This window comes from Macrotis lagotis, chromosome 1 (genome assembly GCF_037893015.1).
Source record: "Macrotis lagotis isolate mMagLag1 chromosome 1, bilby.v1.9.chrom.fasta, whole genome shotgun sequence".
Lineage (NCBI taxonomy): Eukaryota > Metazoa > Chordata > Mammalia > Peramelemorphia > Peramelidae > Macrotis > Macrotis lagotis.
In genome coordinates, this window is record NC_133658.1 from 42,070,889 (window position 1) to 42,087,820 (window position 16,932).

The following is a 16,932-nucleotide window of genomic DNA, read 5'->3' on the forward strand; positions in this document are numbered from 1 at the left end:
GCTTTGTTAGTCCTTTGGAGAAGAAGACCTCTGCCAACAGTACCTAGACAAATAGGAGCCAACCTGCCTGCTAACTAGCTAGAGAAGCCTTACTCATTTAAGTCTTTTGAACTAAACTCCTCTGCTGCCACTTGAATTGACCCATTCTAAACTCTTATTTGACAAAAATTCTTTTAACTGATGCCCTGGTTGCCCACCCGGGTCCCTGAAAATCATTCCAGAGTTCTCAGCAAAATTATAAAGATTGCATGGAACAATGATAAAGATTCCTTTCAATCATAATCTGATCTTAGAGACTGCAAATCACCTATGCAAATCATCTTTATGAAAAGATAAGGACTCAGTATAGGTGATGATCTTTGATCTCCTTCCCCCAACAATCAAATCGGTATCCCATACCATCATTTTCCCTTCAGTTCTATATGGCTTCAATTCACTTAACTCTGTACTCTCAGAGGGATCACAGCTGCTGAGTAAACCAAAGGGCAATGAAAAGGTGGACAATGGGCATCAACAGGCTATATAACCTATATGGTTCTTGTCCTTCATTATGGGAAAACACCAAAATGACATCATTATGGCCTATACAATGATTTGTGGGAGAGAGAAGGTATAAAAGATATTATCAGGGACATCCGTGACCAGAAGAAAGGGGTCTGGCTGGTTGTGAATGTAGCAAAAGGGAAAGATACACATACAGCTTCTGTATTGTACAGGTGTCCTCAAATATCAATGGAACCAAAGGAAGCCCTCTAGTATGCTGGGTAGATAAAATAAGTTTCTAAGAATCCTGGTGGAGGAGAGGGCATGGGGGGGGCTGCGATAAGCATCTCTGGGGGAAGTACCATACACCAAATGAGATTACAAGACCTCCCCCAAAACAATGAGGAGTGCACATCAATGACTGAGCCTATCATTCTACTGAGGTGCCTTATAAATAAATACTTTATCTGCCTGAAGGCAGAAGACTGGATAAGATGGTCTCAGAAGCAGCGTTGGGTTGCAGAGGAAGTAGCAGACACTTAAGTCCTTGGGCCTTTCTAATTCTGCTTCCTCAACCACAAAATGAGAATAATGGTATCTGTGCTGCCTATCACAGAAGGTTATTGGGAGGAAGACACTTGGCAAACTGTGAAGTGTTACATAGATGTGAGTCGCTGTGATGGGGTTGGCTATCATTATCTCTCAAATTTCCTTCTGTTTCTAAGATCTCCAGAGTCTATGATTATGTCTTAATTCTATCTCCTGTCCCAGGAAGTACACAATCCAAGGCACACCTCTATAGATGTGGGGTTGAGGGAGAGGTTTTGGGGGAAAAGGGGACAGAAGTTGTCAGAGAGACTAATTCTCCCTAACATGCCAGCAGATAGAGAAAGACCAAGAAAACATTTGTGAGCTTCATTCTTTTTATTGCTGAAATTGAAATCTTTTCTAGTCCTTGAAATCTTGCAAAGGATTGTTGAGCTGGGATTGCTGGGTTGGCTGCCAATCAGGGGAGCTTTTCAAGGACCCAGGCCTGCTATCTCAAGATTAGTAATGGGCAGCCTGAGTTGTATCTATGTGGGAAAAAAGAGAAAGAAGTTTAAAAAAAGAGAAAGAAAAAGGCTGAGGGGAGGTTTCTAACATGATACTTTAGAATGGAAATGTATACTTTCTAAGCATTTCTCCCATCCTTGACTTTCACAATGACTTGCCCTTTATGAATCTGAAACAAAGAGGAATAGCCAGGTTCTCAGAACCTACCTCACAGAGAAGTTGGGAGAAACAATGCTATAAACCCTAATCCTTCAATAAATGTGAGTCATCATTTCTCTAACACTTTAAGGTTCGTAGGGTGCTTTACAAATATTATCTTATTTGATCTTCATATAATAACCCTGGGAGGTGGATGCTATTATCCCAATTTTACAGCTGAAGAAACTGAGGCAGACAGAAGTGTTATGTGACTTGCACATAGTCATACAGGTGTATAAGTGTCTATGGACAGAGCTGCACTCAGTTCTTCCTGAATCCAGGTCTGGGGCTCTATCTCCATTTTGCAGATGAAGAAACTAAGACCCAGAAAAATAAGTGACCTATTCAACATCCCCTGGCAGATTTGTGAGAGAATTGGAACCTTTATCTCAACAAGTAATCGCAGCATTGAGACCCCTCATTCCCCCACACACATGGATTCCTCTCTCCTATGGGTCTCCTTTCTACAGATGGAGAAACTAAGACCTAGAAAAATTAAATCACCCATTCAACATATTCCCTGGCAGCTTTGTGGGAGAATTAGAACCTACATCTCAACAAGTAATCTCAGCATTGAGACAGACAGACAGACACACAAACACACTCTCTCTCTCTTACCTGTCCCTCTCCCTATGAGTACCTCCCTTCATCTAGGGGTGGCTAGGTGGTGCAGTGGATAGAGCACCAACCCTGGAGTTAGGAGCACCTGAGTTCAAATTTGACTTCAGACACTTAATAATTACCTAGCTGTGTGGCCTTGGGCAAGCCACTTACCTCCATTGCCTTGCAAACCTCCCCCCCAAAACCCTATCCTCTCCCTTTTTCCACCAACAACCATGCTATTATTCATCCTTTCCCATTTCTTTTTCTTCTTTTTTTGGTCCCTGAGGCCACAATACTAGTGATGGTTCAGGAATCATCAAAAGTCTACACCCAGGATATAAAAGAGGGAAAGGGCATCCTGGTGAGCTCTTACCAGCAGCAAAGGAAAATCACAGGTACGTGGTATTCCTGAGAAAAGACTCAAACATCTTCAGAGCCTGAGCTGGGCGGTCCTGGGGGACCATGTGTCCAGATCCCTGTAGGTCAGACACAGAGAAAGGTGAAAAGGAGCCCAAGGAGGAAGTAAATAGGAATCCAAATGGGAATAAATCTACAAGCTCTTAGAATGTAGACTGATTGCTGGAAATTATGACTGCTGTAACAGGAATAAATCAACACCAGGTATTAGGATCTGAAGTCATGCCTGGAAAATGAGAAGAGGTGAGGCTAAGTGATATCTCTTGGCTTGGTTAAGGCTATCCAGGGTATGCCAGTAACACCCCAGAAAGCTACCAGCCAAAAATACCCCCCCCCAAAACCTTACTAGATACTCTCCTATATCTCTTCAATTCCATTCTACAATGTACAGAAGAGAAGCTAGAGTACTAAACCTTAGAATAAGAAGATTGGTTCAAATTATACTTTCTAGCTGTGTGACCATGGGTAAGTCATTTCCATTTTCTGAATCTCAGACAACTTTTCAAGACTTTAAGTTATAGAAAGGCAATTTGTAGTCAGTGGCTAGAGTGATTTAAGGTTCCCTGGGGAGATCCGAGTTCAAATCTTGCTTCAGACACTTGTTACTCTAGGCAAGTCAGTGAATTTTCACTAGTTTCAGTGTACTTATCTGTTAAAGGGAGATGATAATAATGATAGTGATAATAATAGCACCTACCTCTTCCAGAGATGTTAGGATAAAAATGAGTAAAATGCCTTGTCAACCTTAAAAGACTAAATAAAAGCCAGTTATGATTATTTTATACAGTTGAAATCACAGGCCCTAGATGTAATGAAAAGTATACAGACCAATATGAACTCTCTGTTCCAGTCAGATTGAACTAGTCCCCCTCCGAATACTCCAAATACTATCTACCCCATGAAGAGATGGATGGTATAGTGAGGAAGCTACCTAGGTAACATGCTATTTTCTCTAGAGGCAAGTCAACAAAAACTGTAAGATGCCTGAGAACAGAGACTTTGTCATAGGTATATCTATTTGTCTATATATTTATATTTTCATTACCTGTAGGTATTTAACAAATGTTCATTGAATTAATTTTAATTCATCTTGACCAATAGTGGCTTTTGAGTCTTCTTGACCTTGACTTTTCTTGGACTTCAGTTTCCCATTTGCCTTCTTAAGAACCTTTAAGTACATGGCCTGTAGGAAGACTATTTTTCTTGACTCTGATCCTTCTCAACAATACTTCCATCCCTATTAGATCATAAGGTACATACCCAGAAGAAACAAAAGTTCACCTTGTTCCTGATTCTGTAAGTATAGTCCAAGGACCATTTGGGATCCTGGAGGTCCATTATATAATGCTAAGATGTTTTCATTCTAATGCAGTAAAAATCTCTAGAATAATCAATCAATAAATACTTACTGAGTGGCTATATGTGTAGGTAGGCACTGTGCTAAGGACCAGGGATACAAAAAAAGACAAGAGACAATTCTCTCTTCCTTGAGGAGATTACAATTTAATGGCGGAGACACCATGCAAACAAATGGATAGAGATAACCCACATGAACAAAAGTTCTTTGGTTGGGAGTCCTCAATAATTTTAAGGTGTCCTATGCTATATTATATTCTATATTTTTAAAAACTCTTATTATTTAATTTTTAATCATAGCATGCATGGTGTTAGCTGATTTTCTCCCATCCCCATCTGTAAATTTGATAAGTATAACATCTCTTTATCCTAGTCTTTAATAAAAGTTTTCAATAGCATAATGCCTAAGACAGATACTTGATGTGTTGCCCTGGAGGTGAGGGTGAGAAACTCTATCTATCTATCCATCTATCTATCTATCTATCTATTCATTCATGTTTTTCCAAGGTAAATAGAGTTAAGTGGCTTGCCCAAGGCCACACAGTTAGGTAATTATTAAGTGTCTGAGGCCCGACTCGAACTCAGGTCCTCCTGATTCCAGGGCCAGTGCTCTATCCACTGCGCCACCTAGCCGCCCCATCTTTCTATTTCTTAAAAGCAAGTTCAATTCGTTGTCTTCTGGTGTGGGATAATTATTTGAAAATGATTATGTTACCAAAAAAACCCCCAAAGAAACTTGTTACAAAAGGAATTCTTAAAACAACAGCAAAAGAAGGGAAGTAAATGTTTCAGTCTCTATTTTGCTCTTTAATAAATAATAAAATCAATTTGCAAAAAATCTAAAGAGTGTAAAGGAGTCCTGAGACCAAAAAACCTGAAAACTACTTATCTATTCTAATCCCCAATTTTTACAGAAATAAAAACCCAGAGCCATCAGAGAATCTAGGTGATATACCCAACGTCACACAACCAATAAGCATAAGGAGAATCTCCTCATTCTACCAAGCTGCCTCTGTCCACTCACATCTAGTTCTGATGTTTTCATTAGGGATCCCTTCAGTCTCTCAAAACTCTTCAAAAGTTTGGAAAGATTCCTCTCTGCCTTTGAGCAGTCCCCAGGAGACCAAGCCTGGGTTCACTTTCTCCAAGAGCTGCCCCATGATCTGTAGAATACTGATGAGCTTTGAGAGGGGAGCTTACCTTGACAGTGAGGAAGGTGATTTGCTCATATTCTTTGAAGAATCCAGCAACCTGTTTTTTATAGTACCAGGGCTGATAGGGGTTCATTACCTGTGAAACCACAGAAAGGGGGACAGTCTCAGCTACTGGCCTATCAACAGCAAATTTCACTAGCACTTATTAAGTACCTGCTATACTGGGTTCTACATTAGACAGGAGATGATACAAAAAAAAAGCCCCCAGTATTCTCCTCACTCCCTCAAAGCTACCCTCAGAGTAGTTGCCCCAGCTCGCTCCAGGAACTGTTGCTACTAGGGAGGAGGAGTTAACTCTTCAGCAATCAATAGGAACATCAATTGCCTTCCAACCATCTTTTCAAAGCTGTTCTCTCCATCTCCCCCACCAGAAGGCAGGCTGTCCTTTTGTAACTCCTTTTAGAAATCTAATCTTCCTAGATACAAATATGTTCTAAGCAGGAGCTTCCTACACCTCCTTCAAGCCTTCCCCTATCCTCCCCCCAACTCCCCTACCCTCTTCCCTTCTCACAGGCTGGTTCAGGAGCACCACAAACTTCTCAGCTCCCAGGAAGTTGCAGGCCATGTCAGTGTCCCCATTGTACACTAAGATACGGATGTTGTTCTGCAATAACTCATGGTAGAAGGGAGTCATATCCATGTATTGCCTCTGGTATTGAGAAGTCACCTGGGTGCTGGAGGGAGGAAGAGGAAGAGGATGAGCAGATAAAAAAACTGTAGTAGAGGGAGCTGGGAGTTAAACCAATATCAATAGCAAACCAAAATCAATAAACCTTTTATTAAGTGTCTACCCCCATGCTAGACACTGGCTGAGAATGCCAAAAAAAAGGGGGGGGGAAGGATAGTCCTTATCTTTTTTTTTTTTGGTTTTTGCAAAGTAATGGGGTCAAGTGACTTTATTTATCCACTGCGCCACCTAGCCACCCAATAGTCCTTATCTTTAAGGAGCAATGAGAAAACATGAAAATCAAAATTTAAGGGCGGCTAGGTGGCTCAGTGGATAAAGCACCGGCCCTGGAGTCAGGAGTACCTGGGTTCAAATCCGGTTTCAGACACTTAATAATGACCTAGCTGTGTGGTCTTGGGCAAGCCACTTAACCCCATTTGCCTCGCAAAAAAAAAAACCCTAAAAAAAATTTAAAAAGCAAACTATGTACAGAATGAATAGGAAGCAACTCACAGATGGAAGGCACTAGAATTAAGAGTGATTAGGGAAGGCTTCTTACAGAAAAGGGGATTTTAGTTAGGACTTAAAGGAAGCCAGGGAGGTCAGTAGTCAGAGCAGAGGAGGGAGAGTGTCCCAGGCAAGCAGGACAGTGAGTAAAAATGACTGGAGTCTAGAGATATGAGTACATATGAATCTAAACTTACAATCACAGGTATACCCATTCAAGTATTTGAACACAATTATGTGTCTTTAATCCCTAGGATCCTTCCCTTAACCCTCATCCCATTTTCCATAGCTCAGGAGCCTGAGGATTAGAACTCTGAGAATTGTATGACCAATTTCTTTATTGGCTCTGCCTCTAGTCCAGAGTTGAGATAGATGCCCCAGTTACTGAAAATAAAGAAAACAAGGAAAAAGTTCTCACCACCCAAGTCTTTAGCTTGTCAAATGGTGCAACATCAGAAATGGATATGGTTTTATTAGTGAAACTGACAGTAAATAAGATAATGTGATTGATTGAATGAGCATTTATTAATTGATTACTATATTCTAAATAGTGGGGATATAAATAGAAAATGGGGATTTAAATGGCCATCATCTTAAAGTCCAAGGAACCTTTCCATTTGACTTAAAGCTGAAATCTCCTATGGATGGCATGTTTCCATTGGAATGTGAGCTCCTTGAAAAGAGATTGTCTCCATTTTTATTTGTAATCACAACATTGAATAGTACTTTGTACAGATTAGATGCTTAGATAAAAACTTTTTCATTAAACTCATCCATCCAATCAGTTCTCATCAGTTTCTTAATCTGACTTCAAGTTTTCTCCATTGCAAACCGATCTTCTGATTTAGTCTTCTTCCCCCACCACACTTAATTGTGTTTGTTGGTAATGCCCAAAGGAAACTCCTAAAGCCCCATTGGGAGCTTCCCCAACCATGATTACTATTCTCTTTTCTCTCCTAAGCAAGGACTATCCAGTCACTTAAAGGACCAAGAGAGACTTCTTTCCCATTTCATAGAACAGAACAGAAAAGATCATCTTACCTGCAAAGTTCCCAACTGGGGAGGAATACAGGAATGTGGAGGGCCTGCCTCACATTGTCCTGGTTCAGCCACACAGACATAGCTGTGGCATTGATGCAATTGACCATTGCAGGGATGGGATTTTCTGGGGGCTAATGGCAAACAAGGATAATGATGAAAGGTTTAAAAGCCAGAAACCCATAGAATTGATTCCTGAGTTGCTCCCTCCCACTCCCTCTACCCTATGACTGAACCTTCACAAAATTCTATTTTAGATTTATTCCAATTTCCCTTTCAGGGTGCTCCCCCTTACCCAACAACACCCAAGTTTCCTTTTTCTTTTCTTTTTTTTTTAAGTTTTTGCAAGGCAATGGGGTTAAGTGGCTTGCCCAAGGCCACACAGCTAGGTCATTATGAAGTGTCTGAGGCCAGATTTAAACTCGGGTACTCCTGACTTCAGGGCTGATGCTTTATCCACTATGCCACCTAGCTACTGCCACCAAGTTTCCTTTTTAACCCTCATCTCTTCCTTCCCAACTCTGCTCCCATCGTGGTAATAATTCATGCATATACTGCTTCAACATTTCATTTCATCTTCAGAATTCTGTAAGTTAAGTAGTATAATTATTATTGTCCATTTTAGAAATAAGAAAAGTGAGACTCAGGTAAGTTATAAGACCAAGACTCTTTCCACTACATCACGCTGTTCCCATAAATCCAGGGCATGACTCCAGAGGGAGGAGAAAGTAGAGGCAACCTCAAGAATGAAACAGATGGTAAGGGAGTGGACCAAGACAGGTAACTGGCCATTTTAAAACCTCAAACCATTTCTGAGCGATCCTTCTGGGGAGTTCCTGGGCTAAGCCCAGAGAAAGATTCAAAAGTTAGATGAGAAAAGGACCATACATGTGTGAATGAATGAATATAGCATTCATTAAGTTGCTTACTATGTGCAAAAACTATTGAGCTCTGGAAAGTAAAACAGAAAAGTAAGGCATGAGCTGACTCTAAGAATAGGGAATTAGGACACAAGCAAATAGCTAGAATACAAGAATAAAAAAACATAAAAATATATGTTAAAGAGAGCCAACTACAAAGTTCTCTGTGACGTCCTGGGAAGGTCAGGGAAAGCTTTTTGTTGTTGTTGTTTGGTTTTTTGGCAAGGCAATAGGGGCGGCTAGGTGGCATAGTGGATAGAGCACCAGCCTTGGAGTCAGGAGTACCCGGGTTCAAATCTGGTCTCAGACACTTAATAATGACCTAGCTGTGTGGCCTTGGGCAAGTCACTTACCCCATTTGCCTTGCAAAAAACCTAAAAAAATAAAATACTTGAAAGTAAGTTGAAAAAATAAATACTTGCAAGGCAATGGAGTTAAGTGACTTGCCCAAGGTCACACCGCTAAGTAATTTTTAAGTGTCTAAAGCTGCATTTGAGCTCAGGTGCTCCTGAATCCAGGGCTGGTGCTCTATACACTGTGCCATCTAGCTGCCCCAGGGTAAGCTTTTTAAGGGAGATAGAATATGAATTAGGCTTTAAAGAAGTAGATAGAAATTTAATATGTGGAGGGGGAGAAGAAAGCATTTCAGGCAAAAACTTTATAATGTGTGACTATCTTCCTTATTGACTTTTCTTTTGGTCTCTGAGTCTTGCACAACTTTTAGGTTTAGTCTATTCAGCACTCACATCCCTCTCCCTCCTTTTTTATTTCCCTCCCTCAATCTCCACCCCTATTAAGGCCATAGTTTTCTTAGGACAAAATGATCCCCCTCCAATAAAAGAATCTTTATGTATAGGGATATTTATAGCAGCTTTCTTCTGGTGGTGGGGAGCTGGAGACTGAGAGATGCCCAGAGGATAGGGAATAGCTGAACAAATTGTAGTGATTGAGATGAAATGTTATTCTATTATGGAAAATGATGAACAGGATGCTCTCAGTAAAAAACTTACAAGAGCAGATGCAATGGGAAAATGTACCTTATACAAAGTAATCACAATACTGCAGGATGATTAGCTGTGAATGATCTACACCTTTTCTCAGCAATGTTGCGACCCAAGAAAACTCTAAAAGGATTATGATAAAGAATGCTATCCATCCCAAAGACACAGCTTGTGATGTCTGAATATAGAACAAAGCATAATTTTTTCTTTCTTTTATTTTTCTTGAGGTTTCTCTGTTTTTTGGGGGGAAGTTATGTTTTCTTTTACAACATGACTATTACAGTAATGTTTTTCATGGCTACACATTTTTAACCTGTACCAAGTAACTTGCTTTCTCATTGAGGGGGAGTGGGGTGGGAGAAAAGAAGAGAATTTGGAACTCAAGGTTCTGGAAGCAAATGTTGTACATTGCTTTAGCATGTAGCTGGGGGTGGGAAAATTTAAAAAACAAAATAAAAGAAACTGTATCTACTTAAAAAAATAGTTTTGGGGTGGCTAAGTGGTGCAGTGGATAAAGCACCGGCCCTGGAGTCAGGAGTACCTGAGTTCAAATGCTGCCTCAGACACTTAATAATTACCTAGCTGTGTAGCCTTGGGCAAGCCACTTAACCCCATTGCCTTGTAAAAAAAAAAAAACCTAAAAAAAATTAGTTTCCTCTAAATTGCTACTTATATTTTTTTCATCCTATTAGATTAAGAATTTTTACCCTGGAGTCCATGAACTTGCTTTTTTTTTTTTTTTGGATAATTATATTTCAAATTAATTGGTTTCCTTTAAAATTCTATATTTATTTTTTGCATTTAAAAACACAATTCTAAGAAGGGTTTCAGAGGTTCCACTAGACTGCCCAAAAACTCTACAAGAAAGACTAAGAATCCCTCTACTGATCTAATTAGCATCTTGAGATCCTACGCCTCTTTTGAGGCCAATGCCTTTCATTCCTAACAGATCAGCGCTGTTGGTTGACTTACACTGGAATCCCTCCTTTCCTGCTTCCAGAGACTCTCCTCACCTCACATCAGAATTACCAGGAAAAGAAATTTGAAAAGTTATCTCACCCGAGTTCCTCATTTTGCAGATGAGGAGAGTGAGAAGTCGGAAGGGCCGATCTCGGGTCTCCCAACCCTAAATTTCTTCCTTCGTCCATCCCACCCAGATCTCCTCTCCCTGCTCGGAAGAGCAGCCCGGCAGGATTCGCCGCCCCCGCCCCAATCTGCCCCCTCTCTTACCAGCACTGACACATTGAACTGGTATTTGCGATAGAGGTTGCTCATGTCAGCCACGTAGCGGTCCTGGTAGCCCGAAGCCCCCCAACACGGGGCGTAGAGGTTGTAGACGTTGAGGCCCACGCCCAGGATCATTCTGTAAGCCTCCAGGATCTGCGGGGAGGCCAGGGGGAAGGTCATGTCACCGACGAGGGTCCTTTCCTGCCTTTCCCCACCGCCCACCCCCTCATCCTGGTGACCCCCTTAAGGAAGACACACCCAAGGTCAGGGTCCCTTAGGACCGAGTGTAGAGGCATTGGGACCCTCGGGCCCAGTCTGCGGAGCTTCCCAAGAAGGGCTGGCCAGATGAGAGACTGCAGGATGCCCAAGCGCAAAAGGCTCCCAAATCTGCGGATTTGTGCCGGAGGGTCAAACCTGAGCCTCTGCGCTGGGGTATGTGTGTGTGTGTGTGGGGGGGTCTTGGACTTGGAGGAGCTCCCCCCCTTCTTCCCCTGAAACCCAGCCCCCGTAGTCCAGGAGTCCTACAAAGACGGGGAAACTAAGAGCCCAGGACTTCGGGGCCCGCCTCAGTAGTGTGCCGGACCCCCGGGGCGAAGATGGGGCTTACGGAATCGAAGCAGTCCTCTTGGGTGTTGTTAAAATAGTTGCAGGCGTCCTCCGAGCAGCAGTGGGTGTTCAAGGAGTCCCAGAGTCTGTGGGCAGAGCGCGGGGGGGAGTGAGGAGCCGGGGGAGGGCACAGGGGCTTGCCGTGCCAGGGCCAACCCCAGGCAGCCTCGCATCCCAAGGGGAGGGGCGCAGCAGAGGACCGACCTGTCCCCTTCCACCCCCTCCTTTCCACTGTTCGGTGGCTGATCCGTTGCAAACTCATTTCTGACACTAACCCATCCCCATGGGCACCCACACCGCCTAGTTCCAAAGGGCTGCAAGCAGAGACCCTATTTAGCATTATTATAATTTCTAAGGGTAATATGCCAGACCACTTCAAGGGAGTTATTACTCAGACTAATTGGCATTGGGCAACTCACTCAAGCCCTTCGAGCCTCAGTTTCTTCACCTGTAAAATATGCGGGACTGGACTCTATAATCTCTAAGACCCCTTTCATCTCTCAAAGTACGTGATCATTGGGTTTGAACTAGGAGATAAGTATCATTTTGGGGACTAGGGCTGTTGGGGAGATCGTCCAGTCAGTCAATCCATCAGGCAACAAACTTTTGTTAAGCCCTCACTATGATGCCCAAGCAGCCTGCTGAGAATTTAAACTTTGAATCAACCCATTAAGAGGCACCTTTTTTTGTAGGAAGAACAGGAAACAAAGCAAGTGCCATCCACTGGGGTATGGCTGAACATAAATTGGGCACTTGAATGCAAAGGGCAACAATGGGCTGTTAAAATGATGAATGTGGAGAATGCAGGGAGACATGGGCAATCTTTAATGCAGAAATACAAAGCAACCTAAGTAAGGCCCAAGAACACGATGGGCAATTGAACCTCAGTGTTACAAATGGGAAAAAACAAGGGCAACAATAAAAACAACAAAAACAATCAAAACAGAATAATCTCTAGTTACAATGATCAGCTTAGTTCCAAAAAACAAGACAGGAAGAAAGGAAGAGAGAAAGAAAGAAAGACAGAAAGAAAGACAGACAGAAAGAAAGAAAGAAAGAAAGAAAAAGAAAGAAAGAAAGAAAGGAGGGAAGGAGGGAGGGAAGAAAGAAAGAAAGGAAGGAGGAAGGGAGGAAGGAAGGAAGAAGGGAGGGAAGGAGGGAGGAAAGAAAGAAATGAGAGAAGGCACTTCTCTTCTTCCTTTGCAGAGGACTCTGTAGGTGAAACTGAACATATATAATTGATTAGTTTTGAAGAACAGCATTTTCTCCCCTCTTTATTTTTAATTCTAGAGCAAGAGATAGAGTACTGGACCTGGAGCCAGGAAGACCGAGTTCAAAGTCACCTACACTTGCTTATTAGATTTTTGGTTTCTAGTTTGTTTGTTTGCTTTTTTATCCCTGGGCAAGGTCTTTACCTTTTGTTGACCTCAGTTTCCTCATCTGTAAAATGAGAATAATAGCAACACTCACTCCCAGGATTGTTATGAGGACCAAATGAGAAAATATTTGTCAAGCGCTTTACTAACTTTAAAGCTTTCTATTAAGGCTAAAGTTCTTAGAAAGGAGACGTAAAAGTCAGGAGACATTAAAAAGGGTTTAAATGTCTACATCATACAAATACACTGTGCTGAGTTATACAAAAATGAAGAAAATAGTCCCAGCTCTAATGGAATTTATAATCCAGTAGGGAAAATAAGGCAGATGTGACTGTGATGGCCATGGTAACAATGGTTTATTTTTGGAAAAAGCTATGGTGCCAACTATATTCAAGATCTCCTTGAATTCTCATAAAAACTATAAGGTAGAGCTCAAGGAAAAATAATCTCCATTTCACAGAAGAAAAAATTGAGTCCCAGAGAAGCAGGTTGCTCAAGGCCATATAGATAGTGTCAACTCAAGAATTCCAAGGGAGACCTTCTGTCTACCAGTCAATCAATTAGCAAGCACTGATTATGCACCTACTATGCCAGGTCCTTCAGGCTTTAGGGATATAAGAACTTTTCCCACTAATTCACACTTCCTTTTTTATTGATGCTTGGGATGCAGGCAATTTACCCAATTGGTCCATCTTGGTTTATTCTCCTCACAATTGTGTTACCTGTTGCCTTCTTACTTCTTTTATAAATATATCTGACTGAATCCCAATCAAGTGTTGTAGCTGGGGGCTACATGAGATTGGGGGGGGGAACCTTCCAAACTTGCTGAAGTTTGGAGAGGAGAAGGGCAGGATGAGGAGGGAGAGACAGATACTCACTCATAAACCTCCCTCTGAACTTACTTGTTTCCAAAGATACCATGGTAGTAACTGAACTCAATAAGGGTCTCATCATTGAACTGGTAGTTGTTCATTCCATTCCCAACACCAAAACCCTAGATTGAAAACATCGCCATGTAAGTTCAGTAATGCCAGTACAGGTTACACTGCTTTTCCATCCCAGATCATCTGTGACAGAAAAGCATTAGAGAAAAGGTTTGGAAACAAAAGGAGACAGATTCCTTCATGTAACATCTGGGATTGGAAGACTAGCTGCTACACACCTTGGACTGCGGCAGAAGTGGGACTTGTAATTAGTGGGGTCTATGAGATGTCAGGAGGACTAGCCACTCTAGTGGCAGCCTTTGTGGTTGAGTCATTTTAGTCATATCTGACTCCCTTTTAAGGTTCTCTTGGCAAAGATACTAGAGTGGTTTGCCATTTTCTTTTCCAGATGAGGAAATGGTGGCAAACAGATTAAGTGACTTACCCAGGTCACACAGTGAATGTCTGATGCCCAATTTGAACCCATGACATCCTGACTCCAGGGCCAGGATTCTGTCCACTGTACCACCTAATTAATTGGCGTGAGGGCTCTTGCCAAGGCCTTTTCAGGGTTTCTTATCCACCTTTGGTGTTCACCTAATTCACCCAATTCCACAGTGGAATGGACAGATGAGAACAATTCGTTGTTGTTGTTCCAATGGCCATGAAGGCATCTAAAGCAGACACTGGGGAGTGCATAGAATTTAGTCAAACATCAAAGATGCCAAGGTCATCCACTGTATCGCAAGTCATTGCCCGTCATGCTGACTTTTCTCTTATCATTGGATTTTGATGACAACCTCGTGCAACTCTGCCTCACTTAAATCATGCTAAAGTCAAGACATTATCCATGACTATCATTGGTCCTCTTCAAAAACAAAGGGCAAACAACACCACCATCCTGAAGGCATTTACCTTGAAGTTGATGGAGGCTGGGCCATTAACAATCTTAGCACTAAGAGAAGGTACATAGACCCCAGCATAGCTCTCTCCGAATACATAGAAGTCATTGCTGGTGAAGCTGGGGAACTTGGTGAAGAAACTCTGTAAAGCCTGGTAATTATCAGCTGCCACCTACAAATCAAAATCAAATTGTCACAGAATCATAGAATGTCAGTCATGTAAGGGAACTTGGAAGATGGAATATCAAAACTAAAAGAGAACTGACTTAGAGCATTGACTTTTAGAGCTGGAAAGAAATTGAATATTAGAAGAAAGAATAACAGATAAAAGGAGCTTTAGAAAATAAAATACTAGTACATGAACTGACAGCTGAAGGAACTTTAGAAATCAGAATGTGAGCACATTGCTATGAATGTTGGAGTTGGAAGGGAGCTAAGAACTTAGAGTAGAATATTTCTTAGAACATGGAATGACAGCTGAAAACCAACTTGGAAGACAGAAAAGGAGGACATGGCTGTGAATGTTGGAACTGGAAGAAAGCTAAGAAAACTAGAACGGTCTTAGAATATTTCTTAGAACACGGACTTAGAAAGGGACCTTGGAAGATGAATGTGAGCACATTGATGGGAATGTTGGAGCTGGGAAGGACCCAAGAAAAGACCATTAGAACATGGAGCTCCAGATGGATGGATTTAAAATCATAGAGTGCTAGGAGTCAAAAGAAACCTCAGATCTCCTAATCTACCCCTTTTCTGATTTAGGATGTTGCCCTTTTGTTCTTCCCTCCCCCCACACATACAGAGATCCTGTCTCTTTCCGTGTTCTGGCTTACCTGCTGATCACTAGTTTTGTAGTTCTGGCGAGAAGAATAGGAATAACCCACTCCTGCTGGGGACTCCAGGTATAGCATATTAGCCACGAGGTTCCAGCTATACGGGTTCTTATTGAGGGAGCCATCATCATGTATCTGCACAGAAAGACAGACAGATGGCTTGACCTGCGCAAAGTCATTGCTTACTGTTTCAGGTTTGAGGCCAGGAGAGAAAGGGAAGCCCAACTTTCATTCTCTCTCCAACCCTCCCCGAGGCCTTGAAATTTCCCCAGACTCACCCTATAGGGGCCATTCTCTTCCAACAAGCCTTCCATGGAGCTACAGCCAGGGCCTCCATTCAACCACAGTACCACGGGGTCCGATTCAGGGTTTCCCTGGGACTCCACAAACCTATAAGGCCAGGAAGAGGAAAAATCCCTCTCCTTCAGTGAGATAGGCAGCTTCTTTAAAGAAGACAGGGTCACAGAGAGGGTGCTTTGTTCCTGAGAATATCGGGGGAGGGAATGGGACCTTAAGAGCTAACCATGAATTTTTGCATGGACCAGGTAAATATTAGAAAATAACTTAGGATGCCTCCCCCCCGCAATCTCCTCTAACACAATATAACATCCTGCAGGGCTTGGTTTGAGACCTGTGAAACTGGAAGAGTTCCAGGATCTCGACAGGTCTTCTCCCAGTGCTTCAAGGATGGAACTTGCCTCCTAGGTAGGATTCTTTCTTTGGAGGGTATTAACTCTTCATCGTTTTCCTTCCTGCCTATTCCTTTACCTCATTCCCAGCCCCCATGTCCTGTTCTTTGTTAACTAATTGGGAATAGGATCAGGAAGTTTTTCTTTTTATAGGGAAGGGGGTTGAGTGGTTGAGTTAGGGTCATAAAACTATGGCATGTTTAACTGGGAGGGACTTTAGAGATCATCTTGTCCAATTTCCTCATTCCATATGAAGCACATAGATTTAGGGAAGTTAAATGACTTTTCCAAGGTCACATAGTTATTAAATGGCAGAGCCAGAATCCATTGTCCAGTGCTACTCCCCTAAGCAGCTCTGGTCTCATTCTCTTCCTTTACAATTTTCTAAGTTTCCAGTGATATCCCATGGAACTTTATCTAGTGTTGTTGTCCTTGGAATCTCAACCTCTCACAGGGTTCTTAACCTGATCACTATTCACTCATCTTTGATTTCCTTCTAAACCTATGTATTTTATTTCATGCATTTAAAAATATGATTCTTAGAAGGGAGTTCACAAGCCTATCCTAAGGGATCCATGATACAAAAAAAGTTCTATTCTATAGGCTTAGCCACTGGGATGATAAAAGAGCCTGATCCAAGAGATTGAGACTCCCCTATTTTTCCCCAGGTACTAAAACTATATGGCCTGGGCAACTTACTCAGTCTTACTGGGGCCATGGAACAATCCCTCTCCAATCCAGGAACTCACCAGTAATGGAAGTATTTGTCAGAGTCCACCTGGAGGTAGCCAGACCACTGCCTGAAGCTGGGCAGTTCAGCCAGACCAGGCAATGAGGTGATAAGGTCTGGAGCATATTGACTGGAGCCGAGTCCCCAGCAGAGGCTGGAGAGGGTCAGGAAGCTGTGCCACAGTTGCAT

At 42.2% G+C, this 16,932-nt stretch overlaps 1 protein-coding gene across 1 annotated transcript; it reads right to left on the bottom strand.

Annotated features, from left to right (window-relative positions):
* Nucleotides 1-1,397: 1,397 nt before the first annotated feature.
* Nucleotides 1,398-16,932, bottom strand: LOC141505483 (lysosomal protective protein-like). The gene is made up of 12 exons (XM_074211388.1): nt 16,763-16,932; nt 15,603-15,714; nt 15,325-15,459; nt 14,505-14,663; nt 13,569-13,660; nt 11,292-11,376; nt 10,688-10,837; nt 7,540-7,670; nt 5,836-5,998; nt 5,311-5,400; nt 2,711-2,813; nt 1,398-1,556 (listed from the first exon to the last, which is right to left on the bottom strand). The coding sequence occupies exons 1-11, from the start codon at nt 16,930-16,932 to the stop codon at nt 2,727-2,729; spliced, it is 1,374 nt and encodes a 457-aa protein (XP_074067489.1). The 3' UTR covers nt 1,398-1,556; nt 2,711-2,726.

Coding starts and splice junctions, on each gene's coding strand:
- LOC141505483 (XM_074211388.1), bottom strand. CDS start 16,932: ATGCAACTGTGGCACAGCTTCCTGACCCTCTCCAGCCTCTGCTGGGGA. Junction 15,715..16,762: donor GACAAATACTTCCATTACTG/GTGAGTTCCTGG, acceptor CTGGCCTTATAG/GTTTGTGGAGTCCCAGGGAA. Junction 10,838..11,291: donor AAGAGGACTGCTTCGATTCC/GTAAGCCCCATC, acceptor GCCTCCCCGCAG/ATCCTGGAGGCTTACAGAAT.